Genomic DNA, 27,058 nt, shown 5'->3' with positions numbered 1-27,058 from the left:
ATTGCTATTTTCATGGATTTTTCAAAGTGTTTAGAAATCTGGGAATTGTTTGGCAGATAGCTTGAAAGTACTCCCTCAGAAAATATATCTTAGGCCATCTGCATACCAGATCCGACATGATGCGGTATGATTTTTGTTGCAAACCGTCGCAGGAAGGTTAAACATTAGTGTCTTATTGGTGTCCTCATGGACGATACATGTGACTTGAGTCAGGTTACGATGGTTTGCGATGCGATAAAACAATGAAGATCCGTGGAATTTGGTCTCGTGTGGAGCAGCTTGCGACAAAACGATCTGCACATGCACAAGTCCATTCACTTCGGCCACAGACTGGTAACAGGATAAAAAGAAACCCTATTTGAATAGCTCCTGTGGCTACTACAATAAACATTGCTGCAGTGCAAGGGTAGTAGCAGCATTGTTCATATTCAATTCAAAACATATAAATTGAAAAATTAATTTTACATACAAATTGATTCAGATGCATCTTTACTCACTTCTCAGATTATGAAAGACAGACCTAGACTTATTGCGTACATGTAAGAGTTGGCAATCAGATTTTAGCTAAGAAACAAAATGACTTGTCATGTTGCTTTATGACTCATCTTGTCTGATTATGTTGTGTTGGATCTGGTGTGGGACTGGCCTTAGTCTAATTACGTGAACTATCCTGGGCATACTCTTATCCAGAATTATCTGGGGTTATAAAGAAACTGTTTTTAGGGGTGTATTGTAAAATTTAGGAGTATTTTAGAGGGTGTGTGGATAAATAGTCGTAGTAACCCTGAAACATGAATTCAGAAGGGGAAAAAAAATCTTACTTGAGAATAGCAGGAGCAAGTATTTCATTTCTTTTACTTATGAGAATTCCATCCAGGGCATGCAAAAGTCAGTGTGTGTGATTGAAACGGGCCTTTGTCCATTATTTTCCATCTGAGGGAGTTGTAAGTTCATATTTAGTGGGATACCAGGGTAAATTTAGAGCCAAAATGAATAAAATTTGGGCCTTTGCAAGAAAACCTAGGGGTTGTATTGGGGATGTGTGGACAAATCACTGGATACAACCTCATCCAAAATAGCAATACTAAAAATAAAACATAAAAAATGCACAAAGAAATTTGTCTAATGAAAAGTTTCTTAAATGTTAAAATCATGGTGATAGAAATAGTCATTAGATAAAGAAGTAGTGAAGCACTTTTTGCTGAGGTAATAAATAGGATTGAGTTGACACCAATGATATTACTCCTTATTACTTATATCAATGCTTCAAGTTGTTTACAATATTGAGTTTGTTAAGTCCACTTTATGCACAGAATTGCTCATCTGGACTGGACCTACAGTAAAGGGAGATTCGAATCACTATGTGTGTCCCCCATAATTCAAACCTGCGACTCCTTGATTACAAGGTTCAGAATTTATAAGTATTCTACTGCAATTATATGCAGCAATTTGAGAGTTTTGCAATAAATATTCAAGAAGTACATCAGAATGTTAAAATACTTTATCATGTAATACTTGTGCCCAATAAATGAAGATTTCAAATTACAGAAAACAACTCTGCAAAAGTGTTGCATTGCATTTTTGTCGACTTGGCAAAATATCCAATTTCCAGTAAAGTATCTGCTGTTATCGGTAAATAAATTCAAATACTTTCCTAAACTGATAAATGGATCAGCACTAGCAATTAATATTTTCACAATTTTTCATGTTGTAATAACTTGTGCCTAGTTGGTAACTCTGTTAATTTGTCTGTGATCACGGCCGGCAGGATAAATTTTCGGGGAGGGGGGGTTCGTTCATAATTGATCCCATGAGCGTCGCCAGAAATTTGAATTAAAGAAATAATAACAATAATTGTACAATAATTAAAATTTCATAATAATAAAACAATTTTATTCCATAATAATACTAATAATAATTATTATTATATTATTGTTATATCCTTGAGGGGGCTTACTCAATCCAGCAGATGAGTGAATATCCAGCACAAGTTTCTTTTTGTTTTTATACGTTTCATACAGTGTGTACTGAAATGCACAATTATTATACTTTGTCATTAAACTTGAAGACACCTTCAAGAAAAAGCTTTAAAAGTTAGATGGAAATTTTAGTCATAAAGTTTTTTTTTGTTTAACTTTAAAATTACATTTTTGGAATTTTGAAAAGTGTGGAAGCAGTTATTATTTTTAAAAACTTAGCCTGGTGCATGGATTGTAACCTCAATCGCGAACGTAATGCACTACGAAACTGGAGATCCTAGGTTTGAACTCCTATCAAGGGGGATTTTCAACTTTATCAGACAGGGAATTTAAAAGCTGGAAAGGGAATTTTGGGACAATCATAAGGGAATCTTCAGTCTATATTCCTTGTGACGCAGGAACAACACTGGAAAGATGACAGCAGAAGTGATAATGGAGGGGTCGTGGGTTGGCTACGATTCTGAGAATACATCCTGTTTCACTCAACTTTCAGAATTCCAAATGTATGAAAATTCTAGCTCCATCGTTTCAACATTGTCTCCTCGTATTTTTGTGATGCTTCGAAAAAAAATTGAAAATTTGTTACAGATTTTGGTTTCTGAACTTCCATTAATCCAAATTGTCAGAAGTTTCGGGGGGGGTTTGAACCCTAGAAACCCCCCCTCTAAATACGGCCATGTCTGTGATGACTAGAATTTAAGCTGCAAATTGAGATTCTTATCTTCCAACCTATTGGCACATTACCGTGAAGATTAAAGCTTTCCTCTCTGCTATGGATTATTTCCTTTTTTCTTCACAGAATCACGTGGTACAAGATAGCTCAACCGGGAGCAGTGCATATGAGTCTCAGATCAGTGGATGAAACGAGAGCCACATATGACCTTCTGTCTAGAGCAGGGAACGTGAGGATGGGAGATGAGGTAAGTGGAGCAACTGCAGAACTTATTCCTGGCTCGATTCAGATTTTGGTTGTGGCATTAACATTCTTCTGCAACCTTACATCAAAGGCTGATGTGCAGTCCATACTCCAGAATTTTATAAGGACAATAGGAGTGTATCAGAAAAAACCCATTAATCCTCCGAAGATGTTATTTCACCTAAGTTATATTGTTTATGAAAACAAGAACTGTTAGGTTTGGAAAACAAAGTTTAGTTGCTGTTAATACCCTAGAGAAAGATTTCTTAGATCGGAGGATAGTTCCAAAAGGATTTGTAAAATAGTTGCATAGCAGCATACGTTGGCAGATTTAGTGCCCCTTCCAATAGTTATGACTAATTATTATAAAAAGCTAAGATATCAATTTACAATGAACCAAAATTGTTCAAGCACTCCTTTTCCAGGTAGTAAAATAACAAGCAAAGTTCAGTACAAATACATTAATTGGGACTAGATCATGGACGTCCACAGGATTTTTTCCAGGGAGGGGAAAGGAGGGTATTTTTTCCAGGGGGGGCAAAGAAGGCACATTTTCCACAATATTAGTGTTGTTCCCTCAAAAAGCATAGCTTAGATTTGAATTTATCATATTCATGCAATAATTAACACACATGATTGTGGCTGAAATGAAATTATATGTGTGAAATATATAATTTTTGGTTTACTTTCATTTTCCAGAGGGGGGCATGGCCCCCCTTGCCCCCCTTCTGGATGCCCATGGACTAGATTTACTAGACAAATAAGTGAACACTGGAATGCTAGTTCCTTGATTATTATTTTTATGTATAAGTGAACACTGGAATGCTAGTTCCTTGATTATTATTTTTATGTATAATATATTATCATTATTATTATTACTTAAATGCATTGATTTTCATAGTCAACTGCAAATATAAAACTGATTCCCAACAAACATTACGCAATTACCGTATTTACTCATGTAAATATTTTTTTTGCCAAACATTTTCCCCCAAAAACTGTGGTGCATATTATGCACAGAATAATTTGAACAGCCAACATGAAACCATACAGGGTCATTCCATGATTTTCTGACACTTGCATTGATTTTCCATGTTTATGGAACCCTATCATGTTGTATATCATTGTAAAGCTTAAATCCTGCAGTTTCTGATTTTGGCAACATTATTCCATTCAAGATAGCGACACTAATGTGAAATGCGGTTGAAATAAGCTCATCACAAAATGAAGGAACGTTCTGATTTTTATGGTACTTTGGATTAAGGGAAAATAACAAATAAAATGTATTACAAAACGATGTAAAAAAAGTTTGAAGGTCATTTCTCACGATTTTTCACTTTGTAATGTAATGTTCTGTGACACCAAGAAAAACAGTGCCATTCTGGCGGAATTCAAGCATGTACTTCCTGTCACATGGGATGCATATCAGCAGTATTTGTTGGGCGAGAAATAATAGAAAATAACCATAACATACGAGGCACATCCAGAAAGTAAGTTCCGAAAGTGCCCCAAGATGGCACAAATGGTCAGAACGGGCGTGCTTGCGCAGGAGTGGAGGAGAAACACGTAGCCATAACCTGGCACGAGCACAGTTGTGTGGGGTCAGTGGTGAGAGAACTGTGGTATGGTAAGCATGGCTGCGTGCGTACAGTCTACCGCCGAGTGCGAGGTACGTGCGGTAATCAGGTTTCTCCACGCTAAGAAGCTGTAAGATGGTGCAGAAATTTCACAGCAGGCCACTCCAATGTGTACGACGAACAAACATCGTAGTGGCCGACTGTCCATGGTGAAGCCTGATTTGGCAGAAAGTGTGCAGCAAGCAATGCAGCAGAACCAGCAGTTCAGAATGTCTGAACTCTCATATCAGTTTCCGCAGATCTCCCGTTTCCTGCAGCATGATATCGTCTTCTGGGACCGACCGGGTGTCCTCCTCATCCAGTTCTTACCCTAGGAGCACACCATCATTGCCGAACGGTATTGTGACACTTTGCGGTAACTGCGGATGGCGATCCAGAACAAGAGACGTGGAATGCTGAGTGCAGGAATAACGTTATTGCATGATAACGCATGCCCCACACAGCAAGGCTCACGCAGGTTACTCTGCAACAATATGGTTGGGATATCTTCAGACTTCCACCTGTTCCTTCACCTGAAACGATTTCTGGCCGGACCGCGCAGCTGAGTTGCAGACGGGTGTGACATCCTGGTTCTAGTCCTTGGCGGCAGAATTCTTTGACACGGGCATACAAAAGCTGGTGCAGTGTTACGACAAATGTCTCATCAAGGATGGTGCATATGTTGAAAAGTAGGTTATGTATCATTAACTCCACAGTAATAAAATCATTGTCTTCTGATGTTAGTCTTTCATTTTACAGTCCATCGGAACTTACTTTTTGGATGCCCCTCGTAATTGTGATCTCTCTTTCTACCATTACAAAATAAATAAAGTGGTTAAAGAGTGAAAGCTTTGGGATGCTAAATACAGTAAAGTCAGAAGGGGGTGGTGTGGTTTGGTGACTTATTGTTTACACAAGAGGATATTCTCCTCTTGGTCCACATAGCATCAGGTGTGAATAGATGTGATGTCATTCACTCTTGATTGGTACAGCAACAACTTTACAACCTACAACTAAGAGAGCCATTCCTTGAACCTGGATTGTACTGCACATTATACACGAGATATAATTGCTTGTCACTTTTTCCCATCAAAAACCAGGGTGCACATCGTAAATAAGGTAGTTTCTATTTAAATTACTAAACATTACACATATATTCATGATGGTTGTGGTAAACGCGGTTTAAAATTACTTACGTGAAATTTAGAAAATTTCGCACTTCCGCATTGCACAATTTAATGGTTAAATCCCATGGTCACCATCGCGGTACCATTTCCGCTTCAAACGCCATACCCTTTTGTGAATGAAGACAGTGTATCTTCAAAATTAATAGGATTTAACCATTAAATTGTGCAATGCGGAAGTGCGAAATTTTCTAAATTTCACGTATGTAATTACACATATAGTTTTAATTTAAATTACTACATGACAATTGTTTAGGGGAATCTGTAACCCTTGGGTCTCCTCCCCCCATCTTTAATGCATCCTTGCTCCTCTGGTAACCAGGTGCCAGGCTTGGGCACATGAATGTTTCTTCAGTTTCAATCTGGCACATACATTATATTATATCTCCATGACACTCAAAAGATTTAATCGATGCAATTGTGTTCGATTTTGAATATTGTGTGAATTTCCAGGTTTTATGCGAAGTTGAAGCTATATCTGTTGGCCACCATGGCATGAATCCATCCGTAACGAGTGCACCATTCTATGCTGGTGTGAAGATAGAACCTCCGTCACTGGTGCTGGTGGAAGGAGAGCGGCATCATGTGGTGACCTTTACAAGGACTCTTCCTCTGGTGTGTCCTCCTCATCTTCCTTCGTCACAATGCAGATTCAGCATTCGGCTGCAGACAAGGAACAATATGAGTAAGTTGCATCTGTATCTTCTTGCAGTTTCGTAACAAGATTGATGATTTATTGAGTTAGATGGAACCTGTGCTACCAACAACATGTCTGGGAATTTTGTATTGTGCAGATGATGTAGGATATGACCCTCAGCTAGGAGTACCAAATTTTTAAATTCTACCTCATGTGAAATCTTGTTTTTTAGGTTATTTATTTATATTTATTAACTTCAAGAGTAGTAGTAATTCTCCAATTACAAAAGGCAATATCTGGGCTTACTTTTGCAGAACTCCAATTTTCTTACCCGGTTTTACATTCTCCTGTTTTGAAAGCTCATTTTAAAGCAGGTTTAAATTTACCACTGGTTATCCCAACATCTTTCCATCTTTCATTTTTTAAAAAAAATACACTTTATTAAAATTTCAGAGCCCTAACTGTGTATACATTTGTCTGCTACCATTGCTTATGAGAAAAACCTTAAATTTTATGTGATAAAAATGTGGGGAAAAAAATTAAGTGCAAAAAATATTTAATGTATGTACTAAAATTGAAAAACGAAAAAAGAGATTTGGCAACACTTTAAAAATGTCTTGCACATGTTTACAGCCAAGTTTCAGCTATGCCTGGAGACTTTTCTTAACATGTGGAATTTGTTTGTAGGGGAGTTTCTTTGTTACTTCAGAAGTTGCAGAAACTCATGACTAGAGTTATAGTACAAATATACTGTACTTATTAATTATAAATAGGAATGTATTTGCTAGTACAATATAAAATACGAGGTGTGGCTAGAAAATAACCGGATTGATATTGCTGTCGACAAATGGCAAGTGCGTCAAGCTCAAGCGGTGCATGAGTGTATAACGTGATATCCTGCCTATCGACTGTGTGATTGCCCAGGGTGCACGGCAGTCAGTTCCGCTGTAACTTGTGGATGAAGTGAACCGTACATCTGTGCTCCGTCGGAAAAATGTTAAGTGTGAAAGTGGAACTGCATATCAATGTGCAGTTTCTTATGAAACTCGGAAAATCCGCCACAGGAACTTACGGTTTGTTGAAGGAAGTGTAAGAAGATTAGTGTTTATCACGCACACAAGTGTTTGAGGGGTTTCAAAGGTTTAAAGAGGGACGAGAAGTGACCGCGGATGACTTGCATCCTGGAATTTGCTGTTGACAAACGGCAAGCGCGTCAAGCTCAAGCGGTGCATGAGTGTAACGTGATATCCTGCCTATCAACTGTGTGATTGCCCAGGGTGCACGGCAGTCAGTTCCGCTGTAACTTGTGGACGAAGTGAACCGTACATCTGTGCTCCGTCGGAAAAATGTTAAGTGTGAAAGTGGAACAGTGTATCAATGTGAAGTTTCTTATGAAACTCGGAAAATCTGCCACAGGAACTTACGGTTTGTTGAAGGAAGTGTAAGGAGATGAGTGTTTATCACGCACGCAAGTGTTTGAGGGGTTTCAAAGGTTTAAAGAGGGACGAGAAGTGACCGCGGATGACTTGCGTCCTGGACGACCTTGCACATCAAAAACGGAATCAAACATTCAAAGGTCGGTGAATTGATTCAAACTGTCAACCAACATTATTTCATTACGGTGCTGACGACCCTTTGTGAGCGAGTAAGAAGATGACGACCTGATTTGTGGAAAAGCAAGTAATGGATTCTTCATCAGGAAAACGCTCCTGCCCACACGGCATTGTCAGTCAAGGCTTTTTTGGCCAATCATGGGATCCCAGTGTTAGAACATCCACCCTATTCACCAGATCTTGCTCCGCGCGACTTTTTTTTATTCCCAAAGGTCAAATTAGCACTGAAAGGAACCAGATTTACGACCGTAGGATCTGTGAAAAGAAAAGCGACGGAGGTCATGAACATGGTTTCAGAAAATGATTTCCAGCAATGGAAGGGGATAATGTTCGTATTGTACAAAATAACCAATAAAAGATTTTGAAGCAACAGTCTGGTTTTTTGTAGCCACACCTCGTATATTATTTTCTAACTAAAATTTAGGTTATGTAGTGGTAAAATTAATCCAGAGTTACTTGAATAACAATTTATTGTTTAGTGCTTGTGGATTAAATTTAATTTAACAAGTATATACCACTGAACAACGCTCATCCAGAGTGTATTGGAGAGAATATTGCTGACCTTCAGTTTTTATTTCTCGCCATAGATGAACCTTCCCAGTCAACAGACATAGCCTTATCCACATGTGAAGTGGATTTTACTGGGCAACACTGCACAGACGAGAATTGTGGCCAGGTTGAAGTGCTTGTGGTTGCAACGCAGGATTTTGTTGATGATGGCAACACTACAAATGTGATTGAGACAAAGCTTATGAGTGAGGGTGATGTGAATTGGGGAGGATATGACACCCTAGATATCCAAGTTGAGGTATGTACACTATACACATAGAAATCTTTATTTTATATGAGCAACATAAAAATATATACTTGTAGTAATAACCGGGAGAAAGAGAGAGAGAGAAGAAAAGTATGGTAACTGGCAGATCTGCTCATTCTAATACGTTTTGTCTTAATCAGCTGTGTGCTATAGGAATCCTTTTGTATATTTTCACGTGCTACTGTTGTTTGGCAACACTGACCTATGACTATATTCATTCAGCAGTTATTTGAAATTTATCCATTGTTGACATATTTAGAGCTCATATTTCAGTGGAGCACAATATGATCCACTTGACCATTGGTGGGAGTGTTTTTGGATACATTTTTGTATTTTTTGGGAAAGAAAATAACAAAAAAATTCTAAGATATGTATAAGATAAGTATTTTTGTTAGGTTTCATCACATCCAAATGTAATGCACTAGAATTCGAATTTCCTCCCTACTGTAATGGAATACTTCAAAAAGGACATTTTCGCCATAAAACCAGAGAAATTTGAACCAATAATGGGTAAAAACAATAATATTCTGTGAATCACAATAGTGATCTGTAGGGGCACATATTTTTGGTAAATAAAAAAGCAAAATTTCAGTATAAAAGCAGAGTCGATTTCGGGTTCAAAAGCGGTAAATAAAATAAAATTTTGGTGTTATAGCAGTGAATAATCACATGAAAAGTGGTATATAAAATGACATTTTGGTTTTAAAATTGTGAATATAATCCTAAATTTGATTTAAAAAGTGCACTTATTACACAAAATAAACTTATCCCTTCTAATAGCACATTTATGTAGTTAACAGAGTATTATGTTTATTCCTGTGTAAAGGGGTCCATTTTAGCTTCTCAAATATTTACAGCAGAATTGATCAATTTTTTTGTGAATTGCATAACTCACAGGATACTTCAGACTTCAGAAAGTGTCGCGTCGGTATATAAACGGTAAATTTCGTGTTTAAGAGTATATTTCGCATTTTGCAATTTATTTCGTGGCAAAAGAGGGTAGAGAAATGCACCTCACACCTTTCAGAAACATGAAAAATGAACATTACAGCATGTTATTTCATATTTCGTGTTTTCGTCAAAAACTAAATTTGCATGCCTCTAGTGTTCTGCAAGACCACTGCAATGTTAACATTCAGGCTTGCATGAATGGGTGAAAAATGCTTCAAATCGCTGATTTTATTGGGATCACAATGCAGAGTGCAAAGCTTTACTAATCCAAATTTTTTTTTTTTCAGGTTAAGGATTCACCAACAAGCCAGTGCTATTCGTTTTCTGAACCACACTATGTTACCTTCGATCACAAGAGATTCGACAATTATGGAACTGGAACTTTTGTTCTCTATAAAAGCACTAGAAGAAATTTTGAGGTATTTTGAATTCTAATTCTGATTTTTGTGTTGTGGTATCTTGGATCATAGTTTTGTACTTTTAACCAATTTTATCCGTCTTAACTAGAGTTGGGCAAATTACTTGGAAAACTGGTGTATTCTTCATGTTACTGAGTTTGCCACCAGTATACCAACCTTTTTTCATAATTAAAAAAAAAAATAGCTTTAATATATGGTTATTTGCTCATTCTATATTATGGAAACTATTGAAACCAGTTTCTAGACCAGAATTTAAGTAAACTATTTAAAGATCTTTAAAGACCGGTTTATGTTCATAGGGAGAGCGAAGGAACTGAAACGAGTGTCTATTTAAAATACACATGCCCTGTGGGTGCAGTTCCACAAACAGTGTTGGCAGGAGAAAACTACTTGTAGGCCCAGTTTCAGGTAAAAGAGAGGTTTTATGAAAAATATAGAAATTACTGGAAAATTTGAAGTTCTCTGTTCCCATTCGATTAGCCCCACGAACCTGGAGCTTTCCATGGGCACACCCAACACCACCCTCTTCCCACAATGATACGGGGCGGCGAAAGGTTTACTCACGACCGCGCCGTGGGGCGGCAGGAGACGGCCTGTCACCCCTTTCCAGATGCCAGATGCTCCCTCCAAGGAAAGAGAGAGGTGGACCCCACCTCTGGGGGTGCCAGGGGTGTCCAGTCGAGCCAATCCTTTCTTTCTCGAGAGAGATATTTGGGGGAGAGGGACTGGGCAGAGCAGGGGGGCACACCCAGGGTTATCTTCCCAGGTCCTTCCCCGTTCACCCTCGGAGGGAGTTTCTTCCCCACAACTTGCATCTCCGCCCCTACACACCCGGCTCACACTCTCCGGCCACCTTTACCCCCCAGGGTTGCCAGTTATCTTCCCAGGTCTTTCCCCTTTCACCCTGGCTTACGGGGTTTATACTTCTCTCTCTCTCTCTCTCTCTCTTTCTCTCTTTCTCTCTTTCTCTTTCTCTCTCTCTTTCTCTCTCTCTTTCTCTCTCTCTCTCTCTCTCTCTCTCTCTCTCTCTCTCTCTCTCTCTCTCTCTCTCTTCACGGCACCCTTAGTGGCGGCGGTTGGGGGGCGAGGAGGGCAGAGAAAGTGAGAGTAGGGGGAGTGCACCTGACCCCTCTGGACTTGCAGTCCCTTCTGTTTTTGTTGTAGTTGCATGTCTTCATTGCTGTTTATTTCCATTACATCTAATTATTCTAGATGGGGTTAATAATAAATATATATGATGAATAAGAATTGTTGCGGTAAACAAAGTCAAATTTTCAGAATACTTCTTTCTTCTTTATACGGCGCTACACCAATTTGAGGGTTTTGGCCAGCTCAACAATATTGTGCCACTGCTTTCTATCTTTTGCTTGTTGTCTCCAATTTCTGACTTTCATTCTCCTCAAATCTTCTTCTATGTCAGCTTCCAATTTCTTTTTTGGCCTTCCTCCTGTTACACCCTTACTTATTTTGTAACTTGGCAATTACATGTTAAAAGAAAAATTGATATAGTGTTACCTCGAGTTCTTCTTAATGTCTATGATACTACATGTTGTATGGCTCAGGTTGTGACGCAAATATGAAAGTGCCAATCAAGGCGTTGTCGAACTAATGTATTAACCTTTCTGTAGCAATCTAATCTAGTTAGCTCGCTTAAAACAAGGGTCATTTATTATTATGTAAATATAGATTCGCCAATCAAAAATTATCAATGCTTGATGAACTAACCTAATTGTAATTAAATAATGGTGGAACATTTAAATTTGTATGTTTCCAGAATGTAAGATTTTATCAACGTTAAAGAAATAATTATTAACTCAAATGAATATGTAAACTTTCTTTGTAAATTATTCATAGCCAAACTATGTATTTTTTAAATATCTTCTGTTATAATTTGGAATATTGTAATAAGAAATTACCTAAAGGCAGGTGTTAGAGACTGCAACTTTGGGTATAAATACGAAGCAGTTTGGTCTGTGAGGAGGTCTGTTCTGGTGTCAGTCTAGGAAGAAGTGAATAGGTATAACCTGCTCTTCTGTAAAACCTAGACTGGCCAAATAGGAACGGTCTAATCTAGGAAGAAGTGAACAGGTGTTAGCCGCTCTTCTGTAAAAGCCTAAATTGGCCATCTTGGGTGATAATTCCAAGTCTGGGAAGAAGTGAACAGGTGCATGCTGCTCTTCTGTAAAACCTAGGTGTGGGCCACCCTAGTTTGACCTTTCTAGTAAGTTTTAAATTATCTACTAACAAAGGATCTTCAAGTTCCAGTTATGAGTTACCTAACCACTAGCTGTAAGTACTCAAGCGGTAAATAAACATTTGATTAAAACTTCACGACTTTAGTTGGATTTGTTCCCCATGGCTTCTGGGCCGTTCTGTAGACGATTCTCCCGTCCGGCACTGTCGCGCTCTTTGCGACCCAATCTTGATCCTTGGCGTCCTCATTGGCTTCTCCTCCTGAGGCCGCTTGTTAACCCCATTTATAGTGCTCTCGGGAGTTGGGAAATGCTTAGGATAGAGTTTCCGGGTATGGCCGGTGACGTTGCAGTTGCTCTCATAACTTTAGTAACATGTTAGCAATGCAAGTAATATAAAAGTAACATGTTACTACACGACTATATAAAAAAATAATGCGTTACTTACATTATGTTACCTCTCCAACTCTGGCATTTTCATGTCTTGCTCCTTAACTTAATTAACCTTTCCAGCCCTGAGGAAAAAAATATAATCAACATATTAGGTTCACCGAAAAATGATGTACATTGTAACTATGTCCTGGTTTATTTTATATTGTAATTGCATGTACTTGTAGGTTCACAGTCGCATTTGGCAGTGCTCGGAGAACTCAACCCACCCAATGTCATGCAACTGTGGATTTGCTGCTAGAGAAGAGAATGATTTTGTCATCATCAGCATGTGCGACCAGCCTTATGGCAAGGCAATGCCTACAGTGAGCCTCAAGTCTCTGTCCGGGGAGAGAATTCACGCAAGAATCCACGAATCGAGGCAGGGAAAAGTGTTGACGGTAAGTGTTCTCAGCCCTGCTATTCTAAATTATATATTCAGTGCAGATTGAACTATCTGTTAAAAGTTACAAACATCAATAATGGTTGGAATCTGCAAGTGTGTTGTTATTGATATCATCTCTACCCTAGTTGAAACACAATGCAGTAACATTTGAAGTTCATTAATTTGAACAAGGCAGATAATATAGATTACCTTTCCTATTTACAATTTAATTTTTAATTAATGTCCAAACATAATTGTCACATTTTATTGTGAGGTGTGTTGTGAATAACCAATTTTGCACATAAGTTGAACAGACTACTTTTTTTTAGTTACGATAAAAGGAAAAATTCAGTTTTACTTTAATAAACAAAAAAGTATTAATTGTACTATTATTTCTAGTATTTTTTCTTATAAATCCAGGTAGTGTTCAATTCTGGAGCCTTCATACGATCTCATGTAGAAACGTGGGGAATGTCGCTGACTCTTCAAGCACCCAGTTCTGATTATGGTCATACAAGAGGATTGTGTGGAACGTTTGATGGAAATTCTGAAAATGATTTTCATGACAAAATGGGTAAAACTTTAAGGAGACCACAAGAAATATCACTGGCAGATGATTTTGTGGAAAAGTGGAGGTATGTGCTTTTATAGTGTTCATTTTTAATTAGCATTATTATTATCAGGAAAGTTAATTCTGTGTGTTACAAGATACCTTTCATTCTTATTCTGAAAGTGGTTTGGTTTCCTTTTCTGAGTTGTTCCTTTTTTTTTCTTGGCCACTTCCTGCGTTGCTCTTATTTCACCAACTTTTTCCATCAGTTTTATTCTTACATTGTACGTCCTATTCTGCAACTCCCAGGGTTTCATCTGGAAAACAGGGAAATGTCAGGGAATTTTGCAGATTGTCTGGAATTTACGTACATTTTGGAATCTGCAAAAGAAGTAGTTGCCAAATGAGCAAGCAGTTCACTTCCAGTTCTGGATTCGGTTCTTGTGATTCCACTCTCAAAAATAATTCAGTTTAGAAACTTCTTTCTTTCGTTCTTATCATTCTCAGTCTTGTGCAAAATTATGGTTCCTTTGAATTTCTGTAATAAAGTTTCACTTTTATAATACTAGATATTAGAAAGAATATCAAAGTAAAACTTTCAGTCCAGATGTGTGATTGACAACTAAAGTACATTCACAAAATGATCATAATTTTCGGAAAGGTTGGTGAAGATGAGGTTATCGTCTAATATTTTCCTATAGAATTCCTATATGCAGATGTTGTGTACTTATAAATGTAAGCAAAAAAGCAGCATTTTCTACGACACTATAAATCTGCCAGAAAATGAAAAATTGTGTATAGTTTATGAACTTTTTCTGTTGTTTTTATATTGTGGAAATCTGGTGAAATAATGTACCTCTGTTACGTTAGCCTGAAGACTAGATGCACGTGATTGTAGCACCCAATACATTTGATGCTGATTGTAATTTTACTCATCGAATTTTCACATGTTCTTTGTGTGTGTAGAATGAAATTTGCTAAAAAAAAATGTGAAAGTGAATGTTCCTAATAATTAACGGATTATATATTTAATTGAACAATACAAGGTTCAAAAGCAAAAATCATGGAAAAATTTCATTTTTGGACTGGAAAACCTGGAAATGTCGGGCAATTTCATAATCAAAAAATCGTAGCAACCCTAACTCCACACAAAACGCTTCATTAGTCTCTTCTAGAGTGCTGCAGGGAGAGCATTGCGCTTGAATGCCAAATAGTTTGGAAGGAGAACGTTAGATAGTGTGTGAAATTGAAAACAAATAATGCGTGAACAGGCAAATGAAGTTCAATCCATCTTCAATACACAGGATATATGAAAATGAAATAGATGATTGTGGACTGAAACTAACAAAGTGCATATTTTACTTACATGTGTAAACGATTATTGTCAGATTAATATAATATTCAAATGTATATGCTCGAGAGTAGCACGTTTGAGGGTGGGAGACTCAAATGGGTATAAGTGAGCGACTGGTCCCATGGAGCACCCTAAAAGTATTATTTTTTTCTTTTTGTTCCCCACACAGAAAATATGTTTTGCCTCTTTCACTCGTAAGTGCCTATTTCAAAGAAATCTGTTTTGAGTTATGGTGATGCATCAAGGCTTTGTTGCTCATCTAATAGTTCACATGAATGTCGCTAGATAGCTTTACTGAATCGACGGTTTCGACTGTACCGCCAGACACGATCGCCTACGAAGCTGGACTTCAACTCAACGAGTGTGCCAGTTTATCTGAACAGAAGTGCACAATGACAACTATGAAATTGGCATACCCCCTGGCACTAAATGCTTTCAGTGGGAACAATTTGCCCACTTCGTGGACCATTTCATTGATAAGAAACCCTCTGGTCTTATAGTTCTAATTCTCGATGGGCATGGATCACACTGTTCAGACCCTCCAACCTTGGAGAAGGCAGTAGCCAACGATGTTCACCTTCTGTGCTTACCACCACACAGCACACACAAGCTTCAGCCTCTGGATGTGTCTGTCTTTGGCCCCTAAAAACATTTTACAATGATGCCTGTAGAGGTTACGTGCGAAGAAATGCAGATTGATTGATTGATTTGGTATTTTAAGTCCACTTTATGCATAGTAAGGCTAATCGGGACTGGACCTACAGTTTAAAGTTGAATCCGAACCACTATGTGCCTCCACCGGGTATCGACCCAGGACCCCTTGATTACAAGACGACGACGCTACCACTGCGCCATCGGGAAGGCACAAGGAATGCGGGAAAAGGCATCAATAAAGTGATCTTTGGTGGCATTCTTGCTGAAGCCTGGAATCGTGCAGCCACTGTGGGGAATGCTGTAAATGGGTTCAGTGCTTGTGCAATATATCTCTTTAATCCACAATGCCTGTCTGAGCATGTCTTTGTTCTTGCAACTATCCATGTTCAAGATGAGCGATCGTCAGAGCCTACAACAAAAGAAGAGGATGTGTCATTTCGTGGAAGTTTTGAGGAGTGGGCCTTCTAATATGCTTCGTGAAGTGAAAGATGAAGTGAAATTGAAACTTAAGTAAACATTGTCTCCATGATAAAATGTAGTTTGTCTATCTTGCCAATACATAGCGATATATGAAAATGAATAGATGATTGTGGGCTGAAACTGCCAGGGTTGATTTTACATATACAGGGGTTGGACAAAATAATATGGACACCCGATTACATGAGCCCCATATTCGGAGTTGTGTGCTGACTGCACTGGCATTCACGGAACATATCTTTTGTTTTCTCTGTGTCCTATGATCACTCAACTAGAGGTATGAGCCACCAGTAAGACTGTGAACAGGTTCGTGTTGTGTTGCGCTACCATTATGTCTGACCTTACAGACTTCCAACGAGGGCAATTTGTTGGTGCCCGATTAGTTGGTGCATCGGTAACAACGGTTGCAAAGTTATTAGGGGCATCGCGAGCTACTGTATCTACCACCATGACAGCATACAAAGTGCAGGGGAAAACGACGTCTGCGAAACAGAATAGTGGCAGAAAGACGAAACTCAGAGAGAGACAGGAGGGCATTAAGGAGGATTGTTGGCTCTCAGAGGAAGACCACCGCAACCAAAATGACTGCTGAACTGAATATGCATGTCGAGAATGCAGTGTCAACGAAAACAGTGCGGCGAGAACGGCATAAATTGAATATCCATGGCAGAGCCGCTATTGCCAAATCTCTTGTAACGCAGGACAATGCCAAATGGAGACGTCAGTGGTGTCAGGAGCTCAAAACCTTGACTACCGACCAATGGAAACATGTCATGAGGTCAGACGAATCAACCTTCACACTATTCCCCACACAGGCCGAAGCATACAATCCAGACTGTCGGGTGCCAACTGTGAAGCATGGTGGCGGTAGTGTAATTGTGTGGGCAGTCATTTCATGGCATTCACTGGGTCCTATTGTCACACTGAAAGGAAGGGTAACTGCTAAGGTGTATGAAGGCATTTTAGGTTACCATGTCCATCCAATGGTGCAAGCATTGTTCCCAGCAGGGGATACCATCTTCCACGATGATAATGCCCCCATTCATACCTCTGGCACCGTCGAAGATTGATTTGATGAGCACGATGACCCACTTACAAATCTTCCCTGGTCTGCACAATCGCCTTATTTGAATATTATCAAGCCATTGTGGTCAGTATTGGAAACCAGAGTACGGGCCCGTTTCCCTCCGCCAGCCAATCTCAAGAAATTGGAGCAGTTTCTTGTTGAGGAATGGTATAGCATCCCGCTGACTACCCTCCAGCATTTGTATGCATCCATTCCCAGGAGGATTGAGGCTGTTCTCAAAGCCAAAGGTGGTCGCACACCATATTAGGTGGGTGTTCATATTATTTTGTCCAACCCCTGTATATATATTTGTACAATTGTTGTCACATTGACATGATATTTGATATTCTATATATTCGAGCGAATCATGCTCGAGCATGGGAGATTCGATTGAGTTTGATAGTGAAAGTGGTCCAATGCAGTACTCTACTTTGAGTAATTTACTCTGTGGTAACAGTCTGTAATCAGTTGAGAATTTTTAATGTGAAGTGTGGTGAATAGTCTTGTTAACCGCAGGGGTTTTATTTGTAAAGTAAAGTATTATAACTGTAAATGATTGGGTGGGCTAGATACCTGCGGGACCTTACAAGTTTATTCCATTGCCGATCCCATATTTTATTGGTTTATAATTCTTCCCCATCGCCATGGTTGAGCCAAGTGGAATAAAAACAATGCAAAATTGGGCAAAGGAATATAGGTAAGGCCATTTGATACTCAGATTTTTGTACAGGGTGGCACATATTGTATCTACCAAGAATAGTTGGCAACCCTGTCAAAACGTAGGCGCTCATGCGTCTCCCATGCGCAGTAAAGAGAGATCGTTAAAAAGATCAAAGATCAATTACTTACGTGTGTGAGTACGAAATGTCGATCAAAACAACGTTTCAGAGGTCAAAACTGCCTCCTTCTTCATTCGCTTCTCCCAAGCACTGGCCAGGTGGCTTCTAACAGCTGCTTAGGATGTTTCTTTAAAGTGTTCTTGGATTAGGAAATGTGGTTTTAGTTATGAGTTTTAATAGTGTGAAGGTTTTTACAGCTACAAAGCGGGGTCTTTTCCATAAGTGTTTTTTACCATAACCTTTTACCTGTATCCTCAACTAACACTTTCTTAACGTGAAACCATGTCAGGTGTCGAAGAATACGCATCAACCTGAAGAAGGAAGCAGTCTTGACCTCCGAAACGTTGTTTTGATCGACATTTCGTACTCGCACACGTAAGTAATTGATCTTTGATTAGAGGCACATATTTTTGGTAAATAAAAAGGCAAAATTTTGGTACAAAAACTGAGTCAATTTCAGGTTCAAAAGCGGTAAATAAAATAAAATATCGGTGTTATAGCAGTGAAAAATTGGATGAAAAGTTGTTTATAAAAGGACATTTTGGTTTTAAAATTGTGAATATAATCCTAAATTTGATTTAAAAACTACACTTATTCCACAGAATTAACATTTCACTTCTAATAACACATTTATGTAGTTATCAGAGTATTAAGTTTATTTCTGTGTAAAGGAGTCCATTTTTGCTTCTCCAATATTAACAGCAGAATTAATAAATTTTCCAGGAATTACATAACTCTCAGGATAAGTCAGACCTCAGAAGGTGTTGCGTCGGTGAATAAACCCTAAATTTCGTGTTTAAGAGTTAATTTAGCTTTTTGCAGTTCATTTTGCATTATTTCGTGACAAAACATGGTCACAAAATGCATCTCACACCTTTCAAAAACATGAAAAATTAACACTACAATGTGTTTTTTCAAATTTAGTTTTTTCGTCAAAAACGAAATATGCATGCCCCTATCTTTGATCTTTTTAACGATCTCTCTTTATTCAGCAGTGAGTAATACGCACATCACAATATGTTATCAATATCTACCATGCTCAGGTAGCTGCAAGTCTCGCAATCAGTCTGCCATTGAACATTCGCCTGTTCAGACACAATTTATGACCTAAATATGGAAGACTTCTGTGAATGTGCAACTGCGTTTCTGACAGGATTTCCAACATATATTGGTAGATACAATATGCACCATACTGTTTGTACACATTCGTTTACCATTTTTGGTGTGGATAAATTTGCTACTTCCTGCTTTTTCTTTTCAGATTGCCCGAAGGAAGCAGCTATTTTGATAGAGAACCTGAGACAGTATCTGTCAAACGACCTATACACTTCTGCTCATGCATCGCCGAAGAATCGATGGCATCTGCTTCCTTTGTGGACCTGGACCCAATGAAATTCAACCTGGCAACCAACCAGATCGGTTACATGTGTGATCCGGCATTTGAAGATTGTTCTTTGACATGCGACAAGTTCGAGAACGTAGCGTACAAGCCACTGCTAAATTACCTAGACGTGACCAATGAAATAGTGCAAAACAACAACATCCATATAGGTGAAATATTGTCTCTCAGATCGGAACCTGGCTTTTTGAGTGACCAAACTCCGAATTCGACTGACGGCGAACACGAAGAGGACATCTTTAGAGAGAAGAGCATGGGGAAAGGCATAGAGTGGGACGTTGTTCAGAATTACGAACCGCACAAGGATGAAATAGAGTATGATGAGCTGGCTTCCGAAAGTAACACCGAGAACTCTTTGGTTGAAGTGAAGAGGAAATCTAGAAAGTACTGGAAGGACACTGAACTAAACTATCCAACTCCTAAGGGACTCACGGAAGAGGATGTTCACTATCTCTGTTTGAATACCTTGGTGAATTCGAGTGTAGGAAGAGTGTGCAGTCACATGATGAATGGCAACATAATGCATGCTCTGGACGTCTGCGTCTTAGGTAAGTAAATTGTTACTGTATTGCTTTGTAATTTGGAATTAGTATCTGATGTGGTATGTCTTTGCTAAGTGCTACGGATCTCCTTTTGCCACTTATCTCATACAGTTTCTCATAGAGATCAGAGAGATTACAATTGATACTCTGTCGGTATTGTGCAATATTACCATTTTAGTTTATCAGTAAAACAGCCAGTATTTTTTTTTTATACCGTACTCTTTTGTGTTTCGTATCCATCGTTAAGGAAATACATTAATTGCTAATAAATGTCTTAAAACTTCAAATATTTTATATATTTATACTATTCAGTGTACTTTATTTTTACTTCCGCGTGGCATGAAAATTTTAAAAACATATTATTAAGGAAGGTTACACTCTTGGCTTAGCATTATGAGGCCAGGAAGTGGCACAAGAACATCAAATGATGTCTAAGGTGCACAAAATTGTCTTCAGAGTTCATTTGCCATTAGGCCCAGTAACATAATTTCCCCATCTAGATTAGAAAAATTGTTTACTTTCACTAATTTTATGTGCAGCAGTTTATATGGGGTGCAGCATAAATAAGTTGAGTTGGCTACTTTCTGTATATAATTAAAATGTCAGTGTGTCGGATGTTTTGTTACAGTAAGATTGAGGGAATCTGGTATCTTTTAGCATGTTGGGATTATAGTTTTTGATATTTTGACGTTTAAAACATTGCTTGTTTTAAAAAAGAAACTGGCATAACCACATGAACTACCCTTCCCTCAATTCACATCGGTGAAAAATGCTTGTCATTACAGTCACAAGTGTCAGAAAAGTGAAAAAAGAAAAAGCCAAATGTCAAAATGTGGCTGAAATGGTTTTACTGAAGAAGAGTTTCACTAAAATAAGAAAAAAGCTTATTTGAACTGTTTTTGTCCGTGAATTCATATTGTGAACATGCTGACCTCTGTGGCAGAGTGGTTAGCACATATCACTATGACGTCAGGGGTTTCGGGTTTGAATTCCAGCCTCGGCATTGGCGTTCTTTGCATGTCCTATTATCAATTTCATCATATTATTCCTCATTCCCATCTTTGTGATTAGCCAAAAGTGGCAGAAAACCGAATTAAAATAAACCAATTCAATCGATCAATCAATCATATTGTGAGCACTTCTTTCTTCTTCTTTCCTGGCACTACAGTCCATCACAGACCCCGGCCTCCTTCAGAATCTTCCTTCTCCAACTCTTAATTCCCAGCACACTCAGGTCCTCTTCCACCGAATCAACCCACCTACCTTCCTACTTTTCTTCTCCCATCCATATTCGTAAAAGTGATCATCTTACAAACCATGTTGTCTGGCATTCGGTATATATGGCCCAACCACCTTAGCCGTGTTAGTTTCATTTCCTTCACAATTTCTGTATCCTGAAAAAGCTGATATAGTTCCATATTATATCTTCTCCATAATCCATTTTCATATATTGGCCCATAGATCCTCCTCAGAATCTTCCTTTCAAAGCTTTTGATCATTGCCTCAGCCTTCTTGGTTATTATCCACGATTCACATCATTACATTAAAGTAGGTGTTATTAACGTTTTGTATAGTTTAACTTTTGTTTTCCTTCTGATGTACTGAGACTTCATGTGTTTCCCCAAGTCCAAAATAGCTTTTATTTGCCATACTTATCCTGTGTTTAATCTCTGTCAGAAAATCTCCCTTCTCCATTATATATGCACCAATATATTTAAATTCCTGAACTCTCTCAAAACAGAGTCCGTTAACTTCAAAAGTTGCAGTATTAATAGGCACTTTAGTTATTTCCATATAATTTTGGTTTAGCTGAATTTACTGTGAGCCCCATTCTTTGTGCTGCAGTGAGAAGGTTAGCTACAGCTTCACGTAATGCTCTTGTTGTTCTGGCTATTATTACTATATCATCTGCATATGCCATAATTTGCACTGATTTGTTTATTATGGTTCCACGAGTTTCTATGCCTGCTACCCTGACAGCCTTTTCTAATGCAACATAGAATAGCATGCATGACAAGGCATCCCCTTGATGGAATCCTTGTTTGGTTTCAAATTCTTCTGTTAGCTGGTTTCTTATTTGTACTCTACAACATACTTTTTTAAGGTTCTCTTGTACTAAGTTTGTTAGCTTCTGTGTAATGTCAAATTCCCTCATGGCTTTGATTAACTCTCTCCTTTTTATGGTGTCATATGCAGATTTAAAGTGTGTAGTCACCTATTATTTTATTTACATATGGGGTAAGCCTTCGGAACAGTATATTAGAAAAAAATTGTATCCAGTGTTAAGTTTCCTAATACCTCTATAGTTTCCTGTTTGTAGACGCTCTCCTTTCTTATATATGGGGTATATGATACCTTCCCGCCATGTGATGGAATTTCTTCATCCTTCCATATTATATCTAGTAGCTTTTGCATGCATCCTATGAAATCTCTTCCATAAAGTTCCATATTGCAAGCACGTCACTTTTAATTTTTTCAGTTACTCATCTTGTTTTTGCGTTTTCTCCAGATGTAACATTAATGGATGATGTGAACTGGGCATCGTACTCCATTCCGTTGCTTGAGGACATGTGTGAAGAATCGACCATTAGAAAGAGAATGAACTGGCAGAAGGATCAGTTCGGAAGCTGGGTGATGCCAAAGGAAATAATAGATGCTTTGAATTGTCCAAACTCTTGTTCTGGCAACGGCGTGTGTCTTGAGTTTGGGTGTGTTTGTAATCCAGGATTTTCATCCAATGATTGCAGTGTTTTAGAAGGTGGGTGTCTAATTGTTTAAGTGTAGTTTAGTTCTTCACGATTGTCCATGTTACCACATTCAATTATCACTGGTTTGTTATAATAAAAAGATAATGTCCTAAAAGTGTTGAGAACTTGCTCAATGTCTTGACCCCTGAGGCAGCTTTCAGACTAAAGCAATACATGACACTTGGATATGAACCTTCAGAAGTAGAAGCAAAATGACATTAAAAAAAATGGGTTCATACTTGAGCATTTTACCAAATTCTTTAAACATGTTGATAGTTGTGTGTGCAAGCAATCGCTTTTCCATTTTACGATTACATTTTTGCAGCAGACTGTGAGAAATATTATTTTTTGCACATTGCACAGTACTTTGTATAGTATTGTTAAATAATTATGCCTCTCTATGTTCAGAATTGGCAGCGTTTTTCTCCAGATAGACCACTACCTAGTCCAGTGTTCCAATCTCATATCTTTGAATTTTAAAATGTAGAAATCACAAATATTCTCTAACATTATTCCTTGTGTTTGTTTTCTATTTTGTTCTGTATTAATATGCTAGCCCGATGACACAGTGGTAGTGTCGTCGCCTTGTAATCAAGGGGTCCCAGGTTCGATATCCGGTGGAGGCACATAGTGGTTTGGATCCCACTTTAAACTGTAGGTCCAGTCCTAATTAGCCTATCTGTGCATAAAGTGGACTTAAAACACCAACTCAGTCAATCAGTAATATGCTAGAATATAGTTTCTGACCATGTTATAAACAATAACATAAATCATTTGCTGCTGTGATGTTCTAGTAATTGGGCCTATAGTAAAGGGGGCTACTTTATGGTGGTGCTCAAGAGCTATATTGCCATATTAATAATTTCTAGACTTAAAAATATTTTGCAGAGGTCAGATAGCTTTTGGACAAGTGTACATTGCAATTTATTTCAGTAAATTAATGATGAATATATTGCCTGGATTTCTTCATATTTACAGTTTTTCTTTCTACGCAAGCAAAAGACAAATATGGTCAAATTATACTGCTATCATCGATATAAATTAATTTTATGCATATACTTTCCATTTAAGTATACTATATTTTTTAGTTCTCGTTGAGTAATGCAGATAAATTTGTGGGACAAATATTCAAAATATGATTTCTCTAAAATTTTCTATAATTTTTGTCTGATTTTGACACTCATCACCTTACTTTCATGTAATGTTGTTTTAAACCGTGAAAATCACACGGCAGAAATCCAAGTTCCTTTTGTACTATATGTAGTGAACAATGATGGAATCGTATAGATATTCACTTGAAAAAATAGCAAGATCATTTCGATTGGAGACTATGCAAAAATATTATTACATATTGTAATATACTCAGTGATTTTCTACATATTCCACATGTTGTAAAATAAAAATCTTCAGCAGTAGTATTGGGATTCAATCTAGAAAGTCTGAGAATAACGATGTGCTTGCTGACCATGTGTCACTCAAAGAAAAACTAGTGTCCCTCAAAGGGCTATTGTACCATGGACTTTTGTTTAGTTTCTCTAGGTTTAAGTGTAGTGAGAGACCAAGCTAAGAATGATTTCTGTAGCATGTGCATTGAAACATGTTTGTGTTTCAGAACAGCCTCCTACTCTGTTGTATGCGGGTGTGGATTCTACGTGTGATGAAGCGAACGGCTCCTGCCATATTGTGGAAGTCACTGGTGAAGGATTTATGAGGGCAGATTCCCTGAAGTGCCTTGTAAACGAAGCAAAGTACAAGGATGGTGCATGGACATCCTTCGGAGATGTGCTGGAGTCGGACGCGCAATACAGAGCTCCGAATTCAATCAAGTGCCACGTGCCGAGAAACCTCCTCGGTCACCATGCCAGGAATGTAATGAAAGCGCTGCATTTGCAGATAAAGGTAAGGCTCCTCTTCTAAGATTTCTTTAGAGTGCTTTTGTCTTGAGGTTATTGAAAATTCGAAAACTTCATTTGAGCTGAGCGATGCCACTTCGTACCGAAAAAATTCTGATATACTGACCAATTACGACTGATAACGTTACCTGAAAATTATAACAACCGAAAGTAGTTTATAATTTTAATATGGATGTTTTACACTGGAGCTATAGCACAGCAATTTGCCAGTTTTCCTTTAAAATATTCCAAACTTTACATGACACGAACGTTTAATCATACAATCCTTTTTTTTGCAAAAATTTTTCATTTTCCACCATTTTCTGGATACTCAGTCTCCGTGAGTGTCATGTGGCATTGTTGCCAACTCGGGAAACAGACGTGTATCTAGAACTATTTTTCGGAAGGGTCCTAACAACATGTTTCATATGTAATAATAATGACAAGATGCACCAGTGTATACACGTTTTTCGTACACATTTTAATCTTTATCACTGAATTTATAATTAATTTACACTATTTAAAATATAAAGTAACATGTAGGTCTACTTTCGTACAAATATATGTGTAAAAATTCATCCTGGTAGTTTCAGCCCATAATCATGTATTCATTTTCATATTGCTATGTATTGCTAAGATAGACTAAATTACATTTTAACATGGAGATGATGACTATATTTACTTTAGTTTCACTTTCACTGCATCTTTCACTTCACGAAGCATATTTGAAGGCCCACTACCACAGACAAATTACGGTTGTACGTGAACTACTGGGGGTTCGAGCGAAGAAACACTAAATTCCGTAAGCCATCGAGCGTCATCCGTGCGAACTATTAGAGGATCGAGCAAAAAAGGCCTCGATGCAGCACTATATATATATATATATATACTGCACACAGTTTCATTTCAGTCACAGTAATTTGTTAATTATTATAAGAGCGTTGAAGGAACATGATAATTTCAGACTGAAGCAGTGTTTTTTGAAGAGGCATCTGTAATATGGGGAAAAAGTATGCCTCCTTTGCTCCCCCCGTCCCCATGGAAAAGCAATACCTTGCTTGCCCCTCCCTGGTAAAAATCCTGAGGACGTCCATGAATGTGTATATTCGAAAAATTGGCATCTCAACTGAACAGCTTTCAGTGCTGATATGCAATGCAGCTTTTCATTGTTATTTTTAGTAGCCCCCTAAATGTGTTTAAATTAGTAAAAACTTTTTAAAAAAATGTAGGAGATCTGCATCTCTTGCAACAAATACTAATGATTGTGCAAATTACATCAAATGCACTCATGTAAAACAAAAATTGATGTTATTTTTGTCTCATATGTCTGTACTATGTAGCACTTGTATTTAAAAAAAGCAACAACTCTATTGCGATTTGATCCTGGGTCTCTGGCATTGAGTAAGCCATTGCTAGCATTTCAGGTTGGTAGAGCAATGCAAAAGTTTATAAAATTGCTATATGTACAGTCACGGACACTACTGGGTCGTGACAATTCAGTTGACTCTCAATGCGGTTGTTTCAACTCAAAAGTGTCCATGACTATACATACCGACAGATCAGAAAGCTAGTTGAAAGTACACCAACAGCTGTAGTGTGCTCACAATAAATTTGGGTCCGCAGTAATTTGAAATGTGTCATTTCTAATTTTTGGAGTTTGGCATTTCCTTGTTTTTAATATGGATATAGACAGGCTGTGGCAGATCTCACCACTGAAGGTGCTGTATTATTTTTCTTGTATGTGCTCATTGCTTGCATTGTAGAATTCTTTATCTTTTAGTCTACCGTTGTTACAAGCATAAGAACAGTTTTTGTTGTGATGTTTTAGGAGAACACATGTTCCCTTCATCAGACATTTATTTTTAGTTTGATTAAGGATAGTTATAACAATGGTTAAAAAAAATAACAAAAAAGAATCAGTTATACAATGGATTTTGTCAGTGTTTCATTGTTGTAACATCATAGCAACTTAACTGTGAAACAAGCAGTCCATTATTATTAATATTATTGTTTTACATGAAAATTATCACATTTTTTAATTAGAAATGCCAAATATTGTCAGTGGAGTAAGCCACCATCTTCAAAATTTAATGTAATGGAAGAAATAAAGAATCTATGTAAAAGAGCTTATGATTTTGAATTGCCTGTTAATATTTGGGATTTGTAATTAAAAAATGTGATAAAAATGTTCATCTAAAATAGTAATAAAAACAGACTGCTTGTTTCACAGTTAAGTTGCTATGTTACAACAATGTAACATTGACAAGGTCTTTTTTGTTAAAAATTAGGGATGGCATAACGGTTTATTGGTAAGATTACAGATTATTTTACCGATCTGATATATGGATAAACATCTTATAATTTAGTGCAAAATTCTGCCATTTTGTTATAATTTTTATG

At 37.7% G+C, this 27,058-nt stretch overlaps 1 protein-coding gene across 7 annotated transcripts in view; it reads left to right on the top strand.

Moving 5' to 3' along the window:
* Positions 1 to 27,058, top strand: part of LOC146004646 (von Willebrand factor D and EGF domain-containing protein-like) — a 179,497-nt gene that overhangs the window by 115,366 nt on the left and 37,073 nt on the right. For all 7 annotated transcript variants that reach the window (XM_083143550.1, XM_083143554.1, XM_083143551.1 and 4 more), the window contains 9 exons: positions 2,779 to 2,899; positions 6,149 to 6,380; positions 8,533 to 8,753; positions 10,001 to 10,132; positions 12,942 to 13,154; positions 13,559 to 13,773; positions 19,340 to 20,025; positions 22,529 to 22,777; positions 24,379 to 24,665. In XM_083143550.1, coding sequence (XP_082999676.1) covers positions 2,779 to 2,899; positions 6,149 to 6,380; positions 8,533 to 8,753; positions 10,001 to 10,132; positions 12,942 to 13,154; positions 13,559 to 13,773; positions 19,340 to 20,025; positions 22,529 to 22,777; positions 24,379 to 24,665 — 2,356 coding nt within the window. The remainder of the gene's footprint in view (positions 1 to 2,778; positions 2,900 to 6,148; positions 6,381 to 8,532; positions 8,754 to 10,000; positions 10,133 to 12,941; positions 13,155 to 13,558; positions 13,774 to 19,339; positions 20,026 to 22,528; positions 22,778 to 24,378; positions 24,666 to 27,058) is intronic.

The sequence above is a fragment of the Lepisma saccharinum genome, chromosome 22 (genome assembly GCF_977018435.1).
Source record: "Lepisma saccharinum chromosome 22, izLepSacc3.1, whole genome shotgun sequence".
Taxonomy (NCBI): domain Eukaryota; kingdom Metazoa; phylum Arthropoda; class Insecta; order Zygentoma; family Lepismatidae; genus Lepisma; species Lepisma saccharinum.
This window is presented reverse-complemented; position numbering and strand designations above follow the sequence as displayed.